The sequence below is a fragment of the Bubalus bubalis genome, chromosome 22 (assembly GCF_019923935.1).
Source record: "Bubalus bubalis isolate 160015118507 breed Murrah chromosome 22, NDDB_SH_1, whole genome shotgun sequence".
In the NCBI taxonomy this organism is placed as follows: Eukaryota; Metazoa; Chordata; class Mammalia; order Artiodactyla; family Bovidae; genus Bubalus; species Bubalus bubalis.
The window spans coordinates 28,518,563-28,539,845 of NC_059178.1; the positions used below are offsets into that span (position 1 = coordinate 28,518,563).

The 21,283-nt window shown below is 36.8% G+C and overlaps 1 protein-coding gene across 4 annotated transcripts in view; it reads left to right on the forward strand.

The window, feature by feature from the left end:
- RBBP8 (RB binding protein 8, endonuclease) overlaps nt 1–21,283 on the forward strand; it is an 81,775-nt gene that overhangs the window by 16,583 nt on the left and 43,909 nt on the right. The window contains exons 2-5 of one of the 4 annotated variants that reach the window (XM_006079188.3): nt 256–358; nt 3,833–4,038; nt 13,323–13,365; nt 16,599–16,694. In XM_006079188.3, the coding sequence (XP_006079250.1) occupies nt 3,930–4,038; nt 13,323–13,365; nt 16,599–16,694 (248 nt within the window). In that variant the 5' untranslated portion in view covers nt 256–358; nt 3,833–3,929. Of the gene's footprint in view, nt 1–255; nt 359–809; nt 975–1,010; nt 1,474–3,819; nt 4,039–13,322; nt 13,366–16,598; nt 16,695–21,283 lie in introns of those variants that run through there. The other 3 variants (XM_025273665.2, XM_006079187.3, XM_006079189.3) reach the window with 3 other exon arrangements.

Consider the following 21,283-nt stretch of genomic DNA (forward strand, 5'->3'; position numbering starts at 1 on the left):
GTAAGTGTTAAAGTACTTAACTAGTTTAAAAGATATTGTGATTCTTGCCTATTCTGCTTATTTTCTTCACCTTTATTTATAGAATTTCTGATACTAAAAACGCTTCTTTTGGAAACCAAATAGGAAAACATACTAACAATTTCAATGTTTACAAACAAGCACCGACAGAAAACGTCGACTTAAAAAGATTATCTAACAGCATGTTCATGTTGTTCCAATAAACAATGGCGAACTTCTGATTCCGTCTCATTCCAGGTTCGTCAGAAACCGTCTTGAACCTGAGCATAATATACACTGCGTTTATTTTGCTACACGGCCTCGCCACCCAGTCCTGTCACGTCGCATCACTAGACTGTAGGTAAGAGCTACGTGGCGGAGAGCGACGTTAGACTGATACGTGTCCCTTAACTCAATTACCTTTAACTTTCCATTTGGTACAGACCAAACATGCTTTCCCAGAAACGGACTTAAGTCCGACGTATCTGAATATGCCTCAGGAGAACTCGAAGCTCCGCAGTCAGAACAGCGTGAGCTTTCTCCGGGGTATCTCAAAACCGCTGTGGCGGCCGCCAGCTCTTGGAGCCCCTTCCGACCGCTCGGAGGCGGCGCCCCACCTCGCCAGTCACCGCCCACGGTGGTGGGACTGCTCGCCGACCCGCACCCAACCTGGGAGCGACGCCTCACACCGCCGAGAGAGGAGGAGGAAGGGGCGTGACGTCGCGGGAACTCCCACGCGACGTTGCGTGACGTCACGCGAGGCCCGGGCGGGGCGAGCGGGGTTGGCAGCCCTCGGGCCCTCCCCCAGCCCGGGAAAGCGCGGGCTGCCCCAAGGGGGCGGCTTGGCCGCCGCCAGTTTGGTAGGTTAGTCAGGGAGCGAGGAGAAAAGCAAACGGCCGTCTCAGACTTTCCAGTCTCAGAGCGTGTCTGCTTCCCAGCTGGGGGCGTCGGAGAATCTCGAGGCCGTCTTGTAAGCTGTGAGTAGAAGGAATCCCTTTCCCCCGACCCAGAGCGCTGGGTCCTAGCGACTACTTCCGGTCCGCAGTTGCGGTCTGACCGAAGGCGTTTGGCCCCGGGGTGAGGATGGCTGTTTGGTCATCGGTCTGAGTCAAGGAGCGGGCTGGGGCAGGCCTAAACTCAGGGGAGGTGGACCTGAGTGCTGACCGGGTACCGCTCGGTGCAGTTCTGGGTCTCCTCACCAGCTGAGAGCTTGACTGCCGGCGCCGAGCCCGCCCCGCGCATGCGTGGACCTGCGCCCGGGGTGGCCTCGCGCGGTCTAGGCGCCAGTCCTGTGGATCGCTTCAGTGAGGGCCGCCCACCAGCCCTTCGAGCCGCGGGAGAAGCGGCTGATGGCAAAGGGTGCTGGGATGGGAGACTCTGGATCTCTGCTCTGCTCGCGAGAGGACGACTCAGAGTCCCTGTTCAGTGTGTTCAGAACCCTTGTGTGACCCGAGGCGCCGCTCTTAGCTCACCTGTGTAAGCATATGCGTGGTGTGACAGGAAAGAAATCTCTTGAGTACATTCAGTGTGGTGATTTATGATTTACACTGCAGCAGGATGCATAGAAATGTGTTAAATGATTGCCGACCATTCAGCCCAGAATGCAACTTGAAAGGAAAGATGCACATTTCTGAGAAATTGAAGGGCAACATCGTGCCAATAAATAACGGTTCAATATCAAAAGAGATGCCAGCAATAAGTGCTAAGCTTGCAAACTAGAGTGGAGAGGGTTTTGTGATCCAGACTTTGCAAGTTTAGTATTGATACATTGTTATGTGCGGGGCAAAAAAAAAAAACAACCTTTTTACTATCTCTGAAGATAGATATATTTATTAAAGGAAGTTTTATTTTACACTATTGGCTTTAAACCATTTAATACTAAAATATACAATTTTAAATTGTTCATTAAAGTAACAAATATTGATTTGAACTTTTTGATTAATAGAAGTAATTAACTTACTTTTTTTTTTTTTTTTGGCTTCTTAGAAGTATTTTGGAGTTCACTGACATCACAACTTGAGTTCCAGCCTTGATGTAGCCTCATATTGTGACCTTGGGCAAATCATTTCATCTCTTAAGCCTGTTTTCCTCAACTCTAAAATGAAATTAGTAATAGTGGCTGTTTCATGCAGTTGCTCTGACGATTAAATTAAAAGATAATAGAAAATGACACACTCCATGGTATATGCTGCTGCTGCTGCTAAGTCGTTTCAGTCGTGTCCGACTCAGTGCCACCCCATAGAGGGCAGCCCACCAGGCTCCCCCGTCCCCGGGATTCTCCAGGCAAGAACACTGGAGTAGGTTGCCATTTCCTTCTCCAGTGGTATATAGTGAACACTTAATAAATGGTGGCTTATATTGATGATAGAAGAGACCCATTGCTTTATCTTTTAGAACAGGCCTCTGAAGATAAAGCTGTATTAATTCAATGGACCCACTTTTAAAAACTTTATTAATAAATCATATAGTAATGCATTACTATATTATAGTAATAATATATATAATACTTAATATGATGTATATTATGTAAATAATAATAATACACACTAGAAAAACACTAGAATTATGAAACCTTCATATACCTATCTGGTTGCCCAGCTTCAATAATTGTGATAGTTCAACCCTTCTTGATTTATCTGTCCACCCAACATTTATTTATTTTCGCTGGAGTATTTTAATGCAAGTCCCAGTGAATCTTCAGTTTACCTATAGAGACCACAGTATTTATCACTTTAATAGATAAAGAAAGGGCTTTCTTTTTATCATATACAATAAAATTAAAAAATTCTTAACATTATCTAAAATCTAGTACTTGTTCAGTTTTCACTATCTTTAAAAAGTGTAGTCACGATTTTGGAAAGCCTTAATAAATGTATTTTTATTTCTTTAGTGCTTTATAGTTTACCAAGTGACTCTGCACATATATTGCTCCCTTTGGAAATGGCCATTGCTTATCTTAGCCTCTTCATCAGAGACCTCAAGAAATAGCAAGAAACACTTAAATCTATTTGGGCACTTGTTGGCAATGGTAAGGCATTGGCTAAGGAGCAAGATGTGAGGTTTAGTAGACTTGTTAATCATTTACTTTTTTTTAGTAGTAACTAGCTAATGGTTTCAGTTTAAGAACACATACTAAAATATTTATTAATTCACTTGAATTTCCTAATAGCCTTTTGCTTCCTTCAGGGGTTACACAAATAATGATCATTCACCTTTACTCTGAGAGGCACAAAATAACTTTTCCCTAGTTGCTTTATTATTAGTTGTTTCTGTCTCCATAGATCTTTGCTGTGTTTCTTGCTCACGGATTTCTCTTACAAAAAAGCTGTTCAGATACTTGTGTTATGTCAATCATCTTTCTTGCTCTTTTAAAGTGTGCGTGTATGTCTAGATGTGAATGCCTAAGTCAAGAATACTTCAGAATGCTTTCCATTTTTTGGTTCAAAATGTTGTATTCCATATCAGCTCAGAAGTTTAAGAAGCAATAAATTCTTTAAGAATGGTGAATTGGTTCTGACCATGAATGATTACAAACCTCTCTATGTAAGAGTCCTTTCAATATAACACAATGTAGGTAATTGCTCCTTTTTTGGCAGAATAAGAAAAAATTCACCTGAAAAAAATTTGCGTGACTTAAGGCCAGATAACTGAAATTGGGACTTTTCTCTCCATAATCACCTTTTTTTCCTAACTTCTGCACCTCAAATTCTAAAGTGATTGATCATAGGTTAAGAAGGAAAACTTGAGTATAGCTGGCTGGGCTTGAAGTCATCCTGGTTTCAAATTACATAAAGATAAATGTAGAATTCATTTACCTTGTAGTCTGTTGTTTCAGGTATTTCAACTGGCCAAAGGCAACTTCAGACGTATATAATGTAACAGAAAAGGTTAGGAAACATTGACCAATAGAAGCGTGGAGCGTATTAAGCAAGATGAACCTCTCAGGAAGCAGTTGTGGAAGCCCTGGTTCTGCAGATGTATCTAATGATTTCAAGGATCTTTGGACAAAATTGAAGGAGTATCATGATAAGGAAGTACAAGGTAATTTTTTTCTTAAATACCTATAGCATTATTCTGCTGAGACATAGTAGTAATAACTAGTCTGTGTGACAGTTCAAAGATCTCCTTCTTAAGGGACCTTTACTGTTCTAATTTTGGGGGATTCATATTTATGGTTGAGTTGTTGATTTTTGACTACAGACAACTACCATAGGATGTAGCTCTTGCACAACTTGTAGTTACTTGTGTTAATGTGTATGGTGTGGTGGAAGGGGCATAGAAATGGTTGATTGAAGATCTGGATTTGAATTCTGATTTCATTTATCTACATGCTCTGTGATCTCAGCCAAATTATATAACCGCTACAGTTAATTTTCTTCTGTGAATTTATTTACAGGATTTTTTTATACACTTCTTAAGTTCAACAAACCTTGAGAATTTGTTTCGCAGTGCTTGGGTTTGCCACCAGGCCCTGTGATCCAAAAATTAATAGCAGTTTGCCTTCAGAGAGTCTGCATTTTGGTAGAGATAAAGTCATGTGAACAGATAATTACAGTGTAATAAGAACTAAAACATTTATATGAAATGTAGTGAGCATACAGACGATTGAGCTGTTGTGGTTGGATAAGTATATAAATATTACATGTGATTGTGAAAATGTACTATGAAAGCTGATCTCAAGTTTGATATTAAACCTTAGTATACCTATCTAATTCTGTGACTTTAATGTAATACATTTGTCCCATGTGTGGAAATGCTTTGTTTTACACGTATTTCTTGATTATGTGTTGCCACCATAGGTTTGCTAATACAGTGCTTTGTAAGTCACATAGCTTTTTCTTTTTTTAATTGAAGTATATTTAATTTACAATTGTGTTGGTTTTAAGTATACAGCACAGTGATTCAGTTATACGTAAATATGTATTCTTTTTCAGGTTCTTTCCCATTATAGTTTATTATAAAATGTTAGTCACCTGTGCTACACAGTAGGTCCTTGTTGTTTACCTGTTTATAGTATATATAGTAATGTATATATGTTAATCCCGAACTGTTAATTTAACTCACCCCATCCATCCCCTTTGGTAACCATAAGGTTGGTATTTGTGTCTTTGACTCTATATCTGTTTTGTATTTGTATCATTTTTTTTAGATTCCACGTATAAGTGATATATTTGTCTTTCTCTGACTTATTTCACTTAATATGATACTCTCTAGGTCCATCCACGTTGCTGCAAATGGCACTGTTTCATTCCTTTTTTATTACTGAGTAATATTCCATTGTATATCTGTACCACATCTTCTTTAACCATTCATCTGTCAGTGAACACTAGATGCTTCCGTATCTTGAGTATTGTAAATAGTGCTGCTATGAACATTGGGATGTATGTATCTTTTCAAATTAGTTTTCTCCTGATGTGTGCCCAGGAGTTGGATTGCAGGATCATATGGTAACTCTTTTTTTAGTTTTTTAAGAAAACTCCATACTCTTTTTATTTCCCTAATGATTAGTAATGTTGTTTTTTCGTGCTTATTGGCTATATTATCTTCTCCTGTTTATTGGCTATTTGTGTACATTTGAAGAAATGTCTGTTCAAATTCTTTGCCTATTTTTTATCAGATTGGTTTTTGTTGCAGTTGAGTTGTAGAAGTTCTTTGTATATTTTGGATATTAATCTCTTATCTGATACATGCTTGCAAGTATTTCCTGCCATTCTGTGAGTTGCTTCTTCACTCTGTCAATTGTGTCCTTTGATGCATAGAAGTTTTAAATTTTGGTAGAGTCTAAATTATCTACTTTTTTCATTTGTTGCCTATACTTCTCTTTTGTTCCAAGAAATCATTGTCAAATCCATTGCCATTAAGCTTTTCCTTTGTGTTTTCTTTTAAGAGTTTTACCGTTTTAGCTTTTATGTCTAGGTCCTTGATCCATTTGAGTTCAAGTTTGTATTTAGTGTAATGTAAGAGTCTAACTTCCTTCTTTTGCTTGTGAAATTTCACTTGCCCAGCACCATGTGTTGAAAAGACTGTCCTTTCCTCTTTGAATGGTCTTGGAACCCTTCTCAAAAACCATTTCATCATATCTGCAAGAGTTTATTTCTGGGCTCTATTCTCATTGGTCTATTTGTCTGTCCTTGTGCCAGTACCACATTGTTCTGATTATTGTAGCTTTTTATTTTGTTTTAAAGTCAAGAAATATGTGGTGTCCAACGTTGTTCTTTTTCAAGATTGTTGTGGTTATTTGGAGTCCCTTGAGATTTCATAAGAATTTTAGGACAGATTTTTCTAGTTCTGCAAAAAATATCATGGGGATTTCAATACAGATTACATTGTATCTGTAGATCACATTGAGTAGTGTTGACATCTAAACAATGTTGTCTTCTGTTCCGTGAACATAAGATGTCTTAACTTTTAAAAATTTCTTCCAGCAATGTTTTGTAGTTTTCATCATACAAGTCTCATCTCCTTAGTTAAGCTTATTCCTTAATTTTGTATTGGATGCTACCATAAATGGAATTTTCTTGATTCCCTTTTCAGATTGCTCATTGTTAATATAAAGAAACACCACTGATTTTTGTGTGTTGACTTTGTATCGTACAACTTTACTGAAACTATTTATTAATTGTAGTTTTTAAATTTGTGGCTGAGATAAACATTAAAAACTCTTTAATTTTATTATGAAAGGTTGGAGTTTCAATACATCTTCCAGTTCACTTGCATACTTTACTGCTCTGTTATGCTCATTCTTTGATAAATTATTCTGATCTGTTTCCTTTAGAGCTCTCTTTCAGCATATTAGGATTGCTGATATAGTCTAGGTACATTAGTGTTCATTTAGAAATCCGGGTATCAGTGGAGTTATTGTTGTTTTACTGTGTTTTTTAATTATTATTTAAACTTTTTTTCTAAAATTGTCAAAGTACAAAATAAACAGTAAAAATTTATCCCTCTCCTCCCCACACACTAAAGGTAACCACTTTTTATTACCTTTTGTGTTGTTTTCTATTTTTTTTTAATTTGAATTTTAAGACTAATTTTAGGAAATATTACCCACTTACAGAAGTAAAGAAAATTGTATAAAGAACTCCTACTTACCCATCACTCAGCTTCAGCCAACATGGCCAGTCTTTACCCATATTCCATTTGCATCTTTATCCCTCTTCCACTCAATTATTTTGAAGTTTCTGACATAATTTCATATATGAACATTTTAGTATATTCCAGGAGTCTTTTTTAACCAGAAAATACCATTATCACACTAAATAAATTCTTTAATGTCATCTCATACCTATTAGGTGGTCATGTTCAGCTTTACTCAGTTACCTAAAATGTCTGTTTATAGTTAGTTTGTTCTAATCTGTATCGAAAACATATCTCCATGTTGTATTTTATTAACATATCTACTGAAAAGTGTAGTTTTAATTTATATTTCCCTTATGAGTGAAATTAAGCATCTTTGCTTATGTTTGAGGGTGGTTTGCATTTCTTTTTAAGAACTGTTTATATACCTGATTATTGGCTTGTTGGCCTCTTCCCTGTCAATTGATAGGAGCTGTTTATATCTGAGGCATGGTATTGACTTCAAATATTTAAAAATTTAGAAATTCAAATTTGTTGTTAATGATAAAGATCTGATTTTAAAGTGATTATGCTTGTGGTCATATGTCCAGGGACAAATATGAGTATTTTACATTAATTCTACTCTTCACTTGACTACACTATTTCCCCCCAGAAAATATATTGTGAAACATTGAGGAAGGATTCTGAATTTTAGTACTGACTTGCTATTCATTCAGTGAGTAGTTACTGAATTATATACTGGGAATCATAGCAGTTGCTGACAATATAACCATGAAGAAGATACAGTGGGTTTGGGGAGCATTGTATTCATTTCTCCTTAGGAAAATACTAATACAGTGTAATTATATAACGAAGTGATAACAAAAATAAGCCAAATATAAGACAGTCTGTCTTGGTTACACATAATAACAATATAATCAGCTCCATGAGCTTTTAAATCTGCAAAGGAATAATAACATCTCCCAACTTCTGTTGAAGAGCAGCCTTATCTTCCTCTTGGTTTATTATACTGTGACCCCACCATGCAAGTTTACCTGTAGGAACAACTTGAAGTTTAAACTATTATAAGAGCAATACACTATATAAAAGCTTATTCTTTGTGACCTGGAGGTAAAACAAACATAGTATCTCCAAATGATTTAAATAGGACCAGACGTACTTGAGTTTTTATTAAACATTTGATAGAGAATTAGCATTATGCCATCTTCAAGCATAAGGCTAAATTCTTTATCCTTCAAATAATTACTTTCTGTTGTATAACTGCTTTTTAAGATCATTAAAATTTTATCATACAGAGTCCATATCTTACTCATCTTTCTACTTGCATTTCCATAGGTAAAAGTGCTTGGCATGTAGTAAGAAATTAGTAAATGGTATCTGAATGAATTGCATAGTTTATATCTGCATCAATGGAGCATTTTCTTGAACATAAGTTTTCAAAATCCCATAAGAGAATTCCTTGGCAGTCCAGTGGTTGGGACTCAGAGCTTTCACTGCCGTGGCCTGGGTTTAGTCCCTGGTCAGGGAACTAAGATTCCACAAGCCTGTGGCATGGCCAAAAAAATTTTCCATAAGATATGAAAATATCAAAATTTTTTGTCTCTGAAACCCTAAATACTTTACTACTCATTTACTTTAAATTTTTTATTTTTCGATGATACTGTAAAAGCATCATTTTATAAGAATGACAATTGTCTATTCTTTTCTAGTTTTAAGAGAAATGTATGTAGCTTATTGTATTGTTGTGATCCATGTACATACTGTTTTATGTGTGACTTATTTTTGCTGTTATTATTAACCAAACTGCTTGTTTTTCATGTGGCACATAATCATCATCATTTTAGAATTTTTATGCATACCCATTTAAAACTGGGACAGTTTTATTTTTTAGGCTCATAACAGGGATAAAATATTTGTTAGATTTCTTCATGTTTCTTGGTGTGTCAGATTCTTCAGGAAACTCTATTAATATCTGTGCTTTATGAATCATTTGATATACATGATATATCAAACATATCTAACATTGGATATATGTTTGAGTTGAGAGAAGATAACTTCTGGCATATTTTAATATATTAGGCAACTTTTACCAATTTCAAGATTACTTATGGATTCTTAAAGATTTTAAATGATCGAGCACTATTTTTAAAAAATTAGTATTTGGGCTTCCCTGGTGGCTCAGACGGCAAAGAATCCACCTGCAATGTGGGAGACCTGGGTTCGATCCCTGGGTTGGGAAGATCCCCTGGAAAAGGGCATGGCAACCCATTCCAGTATTCTTGCCTGGAGAATCCCATGGACAGAGGACCCTGGCAGGCTGCTGTCCATGGGGTCGCAAAAAGTCAGACACGACTGAGTGACTAAGCACACATATGTTATTTAAAAATATTTTGGTGGGGCCTGGCAAATTTGCTGAAAGGAAGACTCTTGACAGTCCCTTGTCAGTGTGTTCCACATCGTTCTGTGTAAAATCAGGTCCTGTGACTCTTACTATTACATCAAAGACATGCCTGAAGGATACTTTATTTTTTTGTTTGAAAGTAGAGGATCCATTTGGAGAAACCAGTGTAAGAGGCCACTTGAAAGACATCAAACATGGACTTGTCCAGACTTCGCAGGTTTTAAAGTATATACAGGAATCAAAATTGACTCATTACTTCTAAAACTTCATGTCCAGGTTAAAAAAAATGGAAGTTATTAGTGAAATACTTGAGTTAGATAATTTTTCTTAGATATGCATACAAACTTAAATACATTTGAATTCATTTGAATGCAGGGGTTTTGGGGGTTTTTTTCACGTTTTAAAATCCCTGTCAGTATCTGGTTTATTATTTTAAGAGCACAAGTTGTAAGATGAAATTTAGAATATTTTTCAGAGTGCTACCATTTTAATAAATAGTTTTTTGTCCATGCTACATTCTGTCATCAACATCTCATAATATTTTCTGTATCTGGTAAATATGGTAATCAGTTTCATAGAAAGTGAGGCAGATTTGTGAGGACAGAATTGGACCCCTTTGAAGAAACGGAAAGTACGGAGGCTCTAATATGACAGGATAAATATGTCTTGATTCACTTTTGGATTGCTCCATTTATTTTCCCATGTTTCATCAAAAATTCCAAAAAGATAAAATTCATACTAAGACTATACAAATTAGCAATGAAAGGAATGACAAGTAATTTTGGTCCATAACATCAGTGTCCTGTTCATTATTATGACAAGCTAGTCATCAGGAAAGTGCAAATCAAAAGGGCAATGAGACATCACCACATACATGTCAGAATGACTTATAAAGAACACAAATAACAAATGTTGGTGAGGACGTAGAGAAAAGGGAGCTGTCATACACTGTTAGTGGAAATATAAATCAGTGCAGCTACTGTGGAAAACAATATGAAGGTGTCTCAAAAATCTGAAAGTATAACTACCCTATGACCCAGCCATTTCACTCCTGGGTATATATTTGAAAATAAAAACACTAATTTGAAAAGGTAAATGCACACCAGTGTTCATAGCAGTGTTATTTACCATCGCCAAGATATGGAAACAATGTAAGTATCCATCAGCAGATGAATGGATAAAGATGTGTGTAAATACACACACACACACACACACACACTGAAATATTGCTCAGCCATGAAAAGAATGAAACGTTGCCATTTGCAGTAACATGGATGTGCTTAGAGGGTATTATGCCAAGTGAGAGAAGTCAGACAGAGGAAGACAAATACTATATGGTATCACTTCTATGTGGAATCTAAAAAATTAAACAAATGAGTGAATATGACAAAAAAAAGATGCAGACCCACAGATAAAAAGAACAAATCAGTGGTTACCAGTGGGGAGAGGTAAGTGGGGGTCAATATAAGATAAGGGATTAAGAGGTATAAACTATTAGGTGTAAAATAAGCTACAAGTATGTATTGTACAACACATGAAATACAGCCAATATTTTATAGTAACTATAAATGGAGTATAATCTTTAAAAATTGGGAATCACTAATTATACACATGTAACAACAACAAAGAACATAATATTGTACATCAACTATAATTCAGTTTAAAAAAGAATACTGTCATTAACTGTCACATGTATTATTTTCCATTTGTATTAACATAAATTCAATAAAATCTGCAAAAAATTAATTTACCCATTTTGATATAATTAAATCTTAAAAGTAAACTAAACACACCCTAAAAGTAGCTGCATTTTATAAGACAAATGTCTTTACTTTGGAGTTGAAATTGATTAGGCAGTTATCGAAATAGTAATGTTTTTGGTAGAAGTTTAATTATTTAAGCCATATGTAAAGCCACCATTTGTCAAGAAAAATATTATTAGACTTACAATTTATCATTCAAAACCGTAAATACTTTTTTTTACAGTGACAGTATATACATAAATGGTTTGTTCTCAGTAGCAAATGAAAATGAGTATAAATTAACATAGCAATGATTTTGTTTATGACAAGTTGAGTTCTTGCCTTATTTCTGAATTCTTAAATTTGTTTCTTCTGGTATGTGAGTACACGTGTGGGCCCTTAATTGTTTCATTTTGTCCAAAATTCATATACACGTGGGTGTTGGGTGTACAGTGCTTTTGGTCTTTTGAGCACTGTTTTCTCATTAGGTGTCTCAGGTTTCCAGTGTTAACAATCCCAAATACTTTTTTGAACAGACTGCCTGTTCATACAGGAGCTGCCTTGTCGTATAGCCTCATTCCTTCCGATGGGTGTGGAGCAGGATTAAAGCACACTTTATAGGGGTTCTAATTGTGGATGCCTAATTGACTTGATGAATAGCAAATGCTAAAATTTAAACACACATACACACACATACAAACATAAACCTGCTTCAGGGCTGGTCTGCATGACAGAACAAATGCCTTGCAGGTGTTGAACGCTTATAAGATAAAAGAGTAGTCTTTCCATGTTTCCCAAGAATTTTCTTTTGAAGTTTTTTAGGATTTTCTATCTCATTGTTCCTTTTCATAAAATGGTTCATAGCAATAATCCATTTCATCTTGGGTGCTACTTTTCACTTCTAAAGGCAGACCTGAGTTTTAGAAGTCAGCCAAAATTAAATTTTCACACACTTTGGGGAGGGTAGAAGAAAGTGGAAAACTGCTGACTCTAGTCTTTGGCCTAGTGGGGTCACAAGTTCTTTTCTTAATTCTTCAAAAATGAGTTAATGCTTTACTAAGTACTTTAAAGGTCTTCTGAGTAGTCATCATCACCTGAAAAAGAAGAAATCTTCCCCAGCTAGGGAACTAACTTGACAGATGGAAAAGACTTTTTGAAAATCAAAAGATCATACCAGTTTTTATTTTTAACATTAAAAAATTTTTCCTTTTATTATAATGCTTTACATTTTCACAGTGTTCCAACTCTCTCAATACTTTTCCATAAATTTTCTTTGTTTTGAACTTATTATAGATTCACACTGTATGTATACCCTTTACCCAGTTTACCCCAGTGGTAATAACATCTTGTATGGGCTTCCTGTGTGGCTCAGTGGTAAAGAATCCACCTGCAGTGCAGGAGACGCAAGAGACATGGTTCCATCCCTGGGTCAGGAAGATCCCCTGGAGTAGGAAATGGCAACCCGCTCCAGTCTCTTGCCTGGAAAGTCCCATGGACAGAGGAGCCTGGCAGGCTACAGTCCATGAGATGGCAAAGATACGACTGAGCACAGCACAGTAGCATAGGGAGTAGTTTTATATTTTGTTATCTGACTCAAAATTAAAAATACATATAACACATGTAATACATATCTTGAACTAGATACAGTAGTGCCTTTTGTTAAATACCTTGTCAGCAGTTGTGTTCCTAGTCCAGGACTTCCTGACACAATCTGTTTTAATCCCAGAAGATTTGAGTCTATATAAGCAGTATTGCTGTTAGCAAAATACATAGGCTATGCCAGAACATAAACCTTCATTCATAATGAACATCTAATTATATGCTTGCTCATGCTATTAGGAAGTAACTTTAGGTGGAGAAAATTTCATTCTATTTGGCTGTCATACAATAGACTCGGAGCAACAATGTTGCAGATATTTTGTGACTTAAGGGTGCGAATAAGGGAAGTATATTCTTCAAACTAATGGGACTTGGCTCATTGTTCAGAGGCCAGACTCAAGTGATTTAATAGTGTTGTATTAGAGTCATAAAGAAACTTAGATTAACTGCTTTAGAAATAATAAAATGTATAAATAAAATACTGTGGGTTTTTTATTCTTTTTCAGGTTTACAAGTGAAAGTAACCAAACTGAAAAAGGAACGAATTTTGTAAGTATCAGTATATATAATACTGGTGTCTTATTTATAAGGTGACTGATATTGATGTCCTATTTGACCTACTTAGTGTGGACCTTGTATGCTGCTGCTGGTGCTGCTAAGTCGCTTCAGTCGTGTTCGACTCTGTGCAACCCCATAGACGGCAGCCCACGAGGCTCCCCCGTCCCTGGGATTCTCCAGGCAAGAACACTGGAGTGGGTTGCCATTTCCTTCTCCAGTGCATGAAAGTGAAAAGTGAAAGGGAAGTCGCTCAGTCGTGTCCGACTCTTAGCGACCCCATGGACTACAGCCTACCAGGCTCCTCCGTCCATGGGAGTTTCCAGGCAAGAGTACTGGAGTGGGTTGCCACTGCCTTCTCCCAAAATTCTAAAGGAAAAATAATAATAATTTATCAATAATTATAAGTAATAAGAGTATAGCCTTAGGTATTATTTTAATATATTTATATTTTAATATAATTTTAATATATATATATAATCTTTTTCCTTATACTTATTAAGATGGAAACTGATCTATATATCATTTTGATCTGTTAATGGCATTTTTTTTCTCACCTATGGTTAATACCTGGAATTTAAGATACTACAAGATGGGGAGCAGAATAATTGTGGGATTTCTAACTCATAAGAAATGGAAACTAAATGGATATTCTGAGACCCCTTTTAACTAGTTTGAAATTCCCAGCAGTTCCCCTGAATTGTTTTGATTATTAACCCCAGAATCAGATCTGATTTTCTAAGTCAGGAGCAGATTTTACTCCTGGTTTTTTAGAACGTCTACATTCAGAAATCTGAAACAGATGGCGTAGTGGAATATTATTATTCATGACAAAATTTAACATCATTGTGATTAATAATATTGTACTTGCTTTACAATATATATACCAGTAGGTCTCATTTCTTTCATATTCCTGAATCTTCCAAGGCTTTAACCAGAAGCTAGAGTTACCAACCGCTCATCAAAACATGCCTCACTATTTTTTCTATTATAATCTGAAATTGGAAATTGTGAAGTTTTCCATTACAACTAGAAAGTGATGTTTGGAAGATGACTTACATACAGAAATATGAAATCATAAATTTTTAAAAGTTTTTTTTAAAAATAATTTTATGATTCTTCTTGATTAGTGGCACTTTTAAATACTTTGCATGTTGAAAGTCAACATGTTCCTACCTTAAAGATGTCATTTTAAACATTTAAATTTCAGGATGTGTATCTTATTAGTTAGGATATATTTTTTATACAAGAGGTATTTTTCCACGTGTCTAACCAAACAACCACATGAGAAACCTTAAATTTGTAAATGACTGTTGAATATTACTTTCTTAAAAGTCACCTATAACATTTCTAAATCTATGCTTTACTTCACTGTATGGTTCACAGTCATTTGATCTTCTTAGCAGCCTTTTAATATATATTGTGATTACTCTGTGCCTTGCCTACCTTAGGTAACTTGGGGTTACACATTTTGGAAGCACGGGTAAGTAAGTAAATCCCTCTGAGTTATCAGAGAAGTAAAAGGATGCTTCATTTTTCAGAAGGCTAGGTCATTTCTTTGTGGGATCAGGAACTTGGATTTAACCCCCCTGTCCAAGTATATTTTACAATAGACCTCCATGGTACAGTAACAAGATCTCTGGTCTCCATATTGTTAGAACAGCTTTATTTGTAAAATATCTCAGTCCTTAGGAATTCCCACCTAGAAGAAGCAGTTAGAAAAGAAATCAATAACTATAGTATATTTATCTATCATGTAATTGCTTTAGGCCTGTGTTCTGATGTTAAGTTGTCTCTGTACATAGCTAATGCTTCTCTTTTACACAAAATCATTTACAAAATGATACATGTAGAAATGTTGACTGTTGAATTTTTGTTGACGGCTTCCAAAATAGGATCAGTGAAAACCTAGTGGTGCTTCTGAATTAAATATACTTTCAAGAAGTATTGGAAGTTTTTTGATTACTAGTTTCAGCTATCTGTTACTTCCAAAATTTATTATCTATACATATGCTACCAGAACAGTGTTTGTTGTATAGCAGGAGACCACTCTCAGATGTATTGGTTTGTCATTCAATATCAAATATTCAACCAATATTTAAGACATACCCTCATTGGTATCTGACATTTTGACTTAGTTGTTTTGCTCATCTGTTTTTTGCTCATACTACATTCATTAGCAATTTCGATACCATCATATGGACATCTCCTTTTTTGTCACCTTTATTTGATTTGATATTTTTGACCCTTGAGAGATCTTGGGGAAGGTGTTTGAACCACTCCATTATCTTGTATTTTCAGCTTCCACATCACACAGAGAATCCCAATTCAGTTTCTAATGGGTTTTCATAAAATAAATGCATATTTTATATATGTGGTTTTTTGTTTTCTGAAATGTAATGACAGAGGGGTAAAATATGGCACAGCCTTGGAAAATAACTAGATAGTCTACTAGAAGAAAATTTTAGATGTCTTTGTTTTTTCCTGACCATAATCAAAATGGTAAATACTTAAATAGAGTTTACTATTTGCCAGCACTGTTCTGCATGCTTTATATTCATTAGTACTTACTTCGTCCTTGCAGATGCCTTATGAGGTAGATACTAATGTATCCACATTTTTGGGGGTACAGAGAGTTTAGGTTACTTGCACCAGGTCACACAGATGGTACCTGGCAGCTGAGATTCAAACCTAGGAGGCATCAGAATAGGGTTGGTTTGCATCTACTTCACAGTAGACCCTGGCTTAAAAGTGATACCAGGTAAAAGTTTAAGCAACACAAAACTTCGTAAAAACACAAAGTATCGATTCCTCATAGTTGGAATAGAAGCAATGTGAGTAGAGTTACCTGCTATTTATATTGATAAATGTATGTGAAATAATAAAAATAACCAGTAAGTGTACAGTTTAATAGCAGTTTTGACTATGTTGAGTCAGTGGTGGCATCAGAATTCACTCTGTGTTCCATCCAGCATTGTGTAATGAATATCTGGTGCTTAGGAAGATACTTCTATAGAACATAAAAATACTGCAGAGCAAATTCTAGTATAATTTGATCTCAGATTAACAAAATATTCAAATCTCACCTTTTGTGTTTGTTTTGATACAACAGATTCATAATATGTAAGTCGTGAGATCATGCTTTGGAGTTCTAAATGACAGAATAGTCTTGTTAAGAGTGTTTTTCCCTTAAAAAGGAAAAAAACAACTTACTGCTTGACTTTCAGAGATGCACAAAGACTAGAAGAATTCTTCACCAAAAATCAACAGCTGAGAGAGCAACAGAAAGTCCTTCATGAAACCATTAAAGTGTTAGAAGATCGGTGAGTCTGGTTCTTAGGGTCCTCTTGAGTAAGAGGTGATTTCCCTCTTAATAGAGAATATACATTGGTGTTCATTTGTAATCAGTTCTGAGGCTTAATTAAAGTGATCTTTTTTCCAACTTTAGGTCAACTTTGGATAAATAGCTTATGAAATTAAGGATATTCTCTTACAGATTTGTTTTTTCATTAATTACAGCAACCACATCTGTTTATCCTTTAAATGACGTTTCTTTATCTGGTGTTTGATGTAGGACAAGCTCAAGGGTAGCAGTGTTCTAATGCATTTGATGCTTTAATTCCATTTTTACTTCTGAATAAGTGGCAACTGCTTTACAGTTCCATTCCTATCTAACTCCTGTCCTGCCATTCTCTTTTCTTCTTTGCATATTTCTCCACTTTCAGGCATTCTAGGGATTCTTTTTACTGAGAATTCCCAAGATACTGCTATTTCACCTCCACCTATCAACTTTCTTTTTTCCCACTTCTATGAAGTTAACACTACATTAGAAAAGACTTTGAGATTTTGCTGTTTTCCCTTGTCTGAACTGTAAGTGCTATTTAGGACCTTGAACTACGTACAAAAAACCATGTCTCTTCTTGCTTTATTTATAGTTAATGTTTTTCCTTTATTATCATTTCTGTGTATGTTACAAGAGGGCTGGTGGTTTGATTTTGCTGCTGTGCCTTTACTGGTGGAATAATCTAATATTTCGTATGCATGCAAACTAAAGTTGAATACTCTGTCATCTACGACTACTATTTCTGTGGATGTACACTTACTGGAATAAGCAGCCTGTTCTGGAATATATAAAACTCCATATGCTTTAGAATCAGAGATATGAATTTGAATTCTAATTTCACACTGTAGCCTTAATTAAATTTAACAATAAATAGTTGAGCCCTGTACCACATTCTAGGTGTTGCTCTAGGGACTTGGAATAATACCATCCCTCTAGGTATACCAGATCAGATTAGATCAGTCGCTCAGTCGTGTCCGACTCTTTGCGACCCCATGAATCGCAGCACGCCAGGCCTCCCTGTCCATCACCAACTCCTGGAGCTCACTCAGACTCACGTCCATCGAGTCAGTGATGCCATCCAACCATCTCATCCTCTCTTGTCCCCTTCTCCCGCCCCCAATCCCTCCCAGCATCAGAGTCTTTTCCAATGAGTCAACTCTTCGCATGAGGTAGTCAAAGTACTGGAGTTGCAGCTTTAGTGTCATTCCTTCCAAAGAAATCCCAGGGCTGATCTCCTGCAGGATGGACTGGTTGGATCTCCTTGCAGTCCAAGGGACTCCCAAGAGTCTTCTCCAACACCACAGTTCAAAAGCATCATTTCTTCGCGATCAGCCTTCTTCACAGTCCAATGCTCACATCCATACGTGACCACAGGAAAAACCATAGCCTTGACTAGACAAACCTTTGTTGGCAAAGTAATGTCTCTGCTTTTGAATATGCTGTCTAGGTTGGTCATAACTTTCCTTCCAAGGAGTAAGCGTCTTTTAATTTCATGGCTACAATCACCATCTGCAGTGATTTTGGAGCTCCCAAAAATAAAGTCTGACACTGTTTCCACTGTTTCCCCATCTATTTCCCATGAAGTGATGGGACCGGATGCCATGATCTTCGTTTTCTGAATGTTGAGCTTTAAGCCAACTTTTTCACTCTCCACTTTCACTTTCATCAAGAGGCTTTTGAGTTCCTCTTCACTTTCTGCCATAAGGGTGGTGTCATCTGCATATCTGAGGTTATTGAGATTTCTCCCGGCAATCTTGAGTCCAGCTTGTGTTTCTTCCAGTCCAGTGTTTCTCATGATGTACTCTGCATATAAGTTAAATAAACAGGGTGACAATATACAGCCTTGACGAACTCCTTTTCCTATTTGGAACCAGTCTGTTGTTCCCTGTCCAGTTCTAACTGTTGCTTCCTGACCTGCATACAAATTTCTCAAGAGGCAGGTCAAGTGGTCTGGTATTCCCATCTCTTTCAGAATTTTCCACAGTTTATTGTGATCCACACAGTCAAGGGTTTTGGCATAGTCAATAAAGCAGAAATAGATGTTTTCCTGGAACTCTCTTGCTTTTTCCATGATCCAGCAGATGTTGGCAATTTGATCTCTGGTTCCTCTGCCTTTTCTAAAACCAGCTTGAACATCTGGAAGTTCACGGTTCACGTATTGCTGAAGCCTGGCTTGGAGAATTTTGAGCATTACTTTACTAGCGTGTGAGATGAGTGCAATTGTGCAGTAGTTTGAGCATTCTTTGGCATTGCCTTTCTTTGGGATTGGAATGAAAACTGATTTCTTCCAGTCTTGTGGCCACTGCTGAGTTTTCCAAATTTGCTGGCATATTGAGTGCAGCACTTTCACAGCATCATCTTTCAGGATTTGGAATAGTTCAACTGGAATTCCATCACCTCCACTAGCTTTGTTCGTAGTGATGCTTTCTAAGGCCCACTTGACTTCACATTCCAGGATGTCTGGCTCTAGGTCAGTGATCACACCATCGTGATTATCTGGGTCGTGAAGATCTTTTTTGTACAGTACTTCTGTGTATTCTTGCCATCTCTTCTTAATATCTTCTGCTTCTGTTAGGTCCATACCATTTCTGTCCTTTATCGAGCTCATCTTTGCATGAAATGTTCCTTTGGTATCTCTGATTTTCTTGAAGAGATCCCTAGTCTTTCCCATTCTGTTGTTTTCCTCTATTTCTTTGCATTGATCGCTGAAGAAGGCTTTCTTATCTCTTCTTGCTATTCTTTGGAACTCTGCATTCAGATGTTTATATCTTTCCTTTTCTCCTTTGCTTTTCACTTCTCTTCTTTTCACAGCTATTTGTAAGGCCTCCCCAGACAGCCATTTTGCTTTTTTGCATTTCTTTTCTTTGGGAATGGTCTTGATCCCTGTCTCCTGTACAATGTCACGAACCTCATTCCATAGTTCATCAGGCACTCTATCTATCAGATCTAGGCCCTTAAATCTGTTTCTCACTTCCACTGTATAATCATAAGGGATTTGATTTAGGTCATATCTGAACAGTCTAGTAGTTTTCCCTACTTGCTTCAATTTAAGTCTGAATTTGGCAATAAGGAGTTCATGGTCTGAGACACAGTCAGCTCCTGGTCTTGTTTTTGCTGACTGTATAGAGCTTCTCCATCTTTGGCTGCAAAAATATAATCAGTCTGATTTCGGTGTTGACCATCTGGTGATGTCCATGTATAGAGTCTTCTCTTGTGTTGTTGGAAGAGGGTGTTTGTTATGACCAGTGCATTTTCTTGGCAAAACTCTATTAGTCTTTGCCCTGCTTCATTTCGTATTCCAAGGCCAAATTTGCCTGTTACCCCAGGTGTTTCTTGACTTCCTACTTTTGCATTCCAGTCCCCTATAATGAAAAGGACATCTTTTTTGGGTGTTAGTTCTAAAAGGTCTTGTAGGTCTTCATAGAACCGTTCAACTTCAGCTTCTTCAGCGTTACTGGTTGGGGCATAGACTTGGATTACTGTGATATTGAATGGTTTGCCTTGGAAACGAACAGAGATCATTCTGTCGTTTTTGAGATTGCATCCAAGTACTGCATTTCGGACTCTTTTGTTGACCATGATGGCCACTCCATTTCTTCTGAGGGATTCCTGCCCGCAGTAGTAGATATAATGGTCATCTGAGTTAAATTCACCCATTCCAGTCCATTTGAGTTCGCTGATTCCTAGAATGTTGACATTCACTCTTGCCATTTCTTGTTTGAGCACTTCCAATTTGCCTTGATTCATGGACGTGACATTCCAGGTTCCTATGCAATATTGCTCTTTACAGCATCGGACCTTGCTTCTATCACCAGTCACATCCACAGCTGGGTATTGTGTTTGCTTTGGCTCCATCCCTTCATTCTTTCTGCAGTTATTTCTCCACTGATCTCCAGTAGCATATTGGACCTGTCAAATATCCATATATCTAACCCTTTTGAAAAAAAAGGGAAAAAGGAAGGTCTTAGGCTGCATTGTATTTTAGAAAAGGTTTGACAAGGCCAGTGGGGGGTTCTGCTCTGCTCATTCATTGGCTGGCTTCTGACTGAGATGCTTGGTGTGCTCACCTGTCTGAACAGGTGAAGGATTTCAGAGCACAACAGTTGGAGCCAGTGATTTTACTTCCTATAATAGGAGATATGTTTTCGTGGTTGCCACACTCGAAGACTGATTGTATTTATTTCCAGCACTCTTTCTGTTTAGTTGATCATTCACAAATTGCTTAGGACTCAAGGTTAGTACACTGTAGAAAAAATCACAAGACAAAGTTTTCATTATGTTTTGCATGAATTGGCTTAATACAGTTGGCTCTCCATTTCATCCCCAAGCTATGGTTGTCTTTCATTTTAGCTTTTGAAGATATTCCTTTGTAACATATTCAGAACATTTCTTCACTTTATGGTTTAAAGTGTTTGCTTCTTTGTTATTCTTTGCATCTTGTGCTTCTTTTCTTAAGCCAGTTGTTCTTCTCTGGGCTCATTCTGAGAAGAAATGACAGTGGATGAGTGCCCCTTTCCCAGAGAAGTATTTTCTACATTACTCTCCTTTATTTGGTGAATACATTTAATT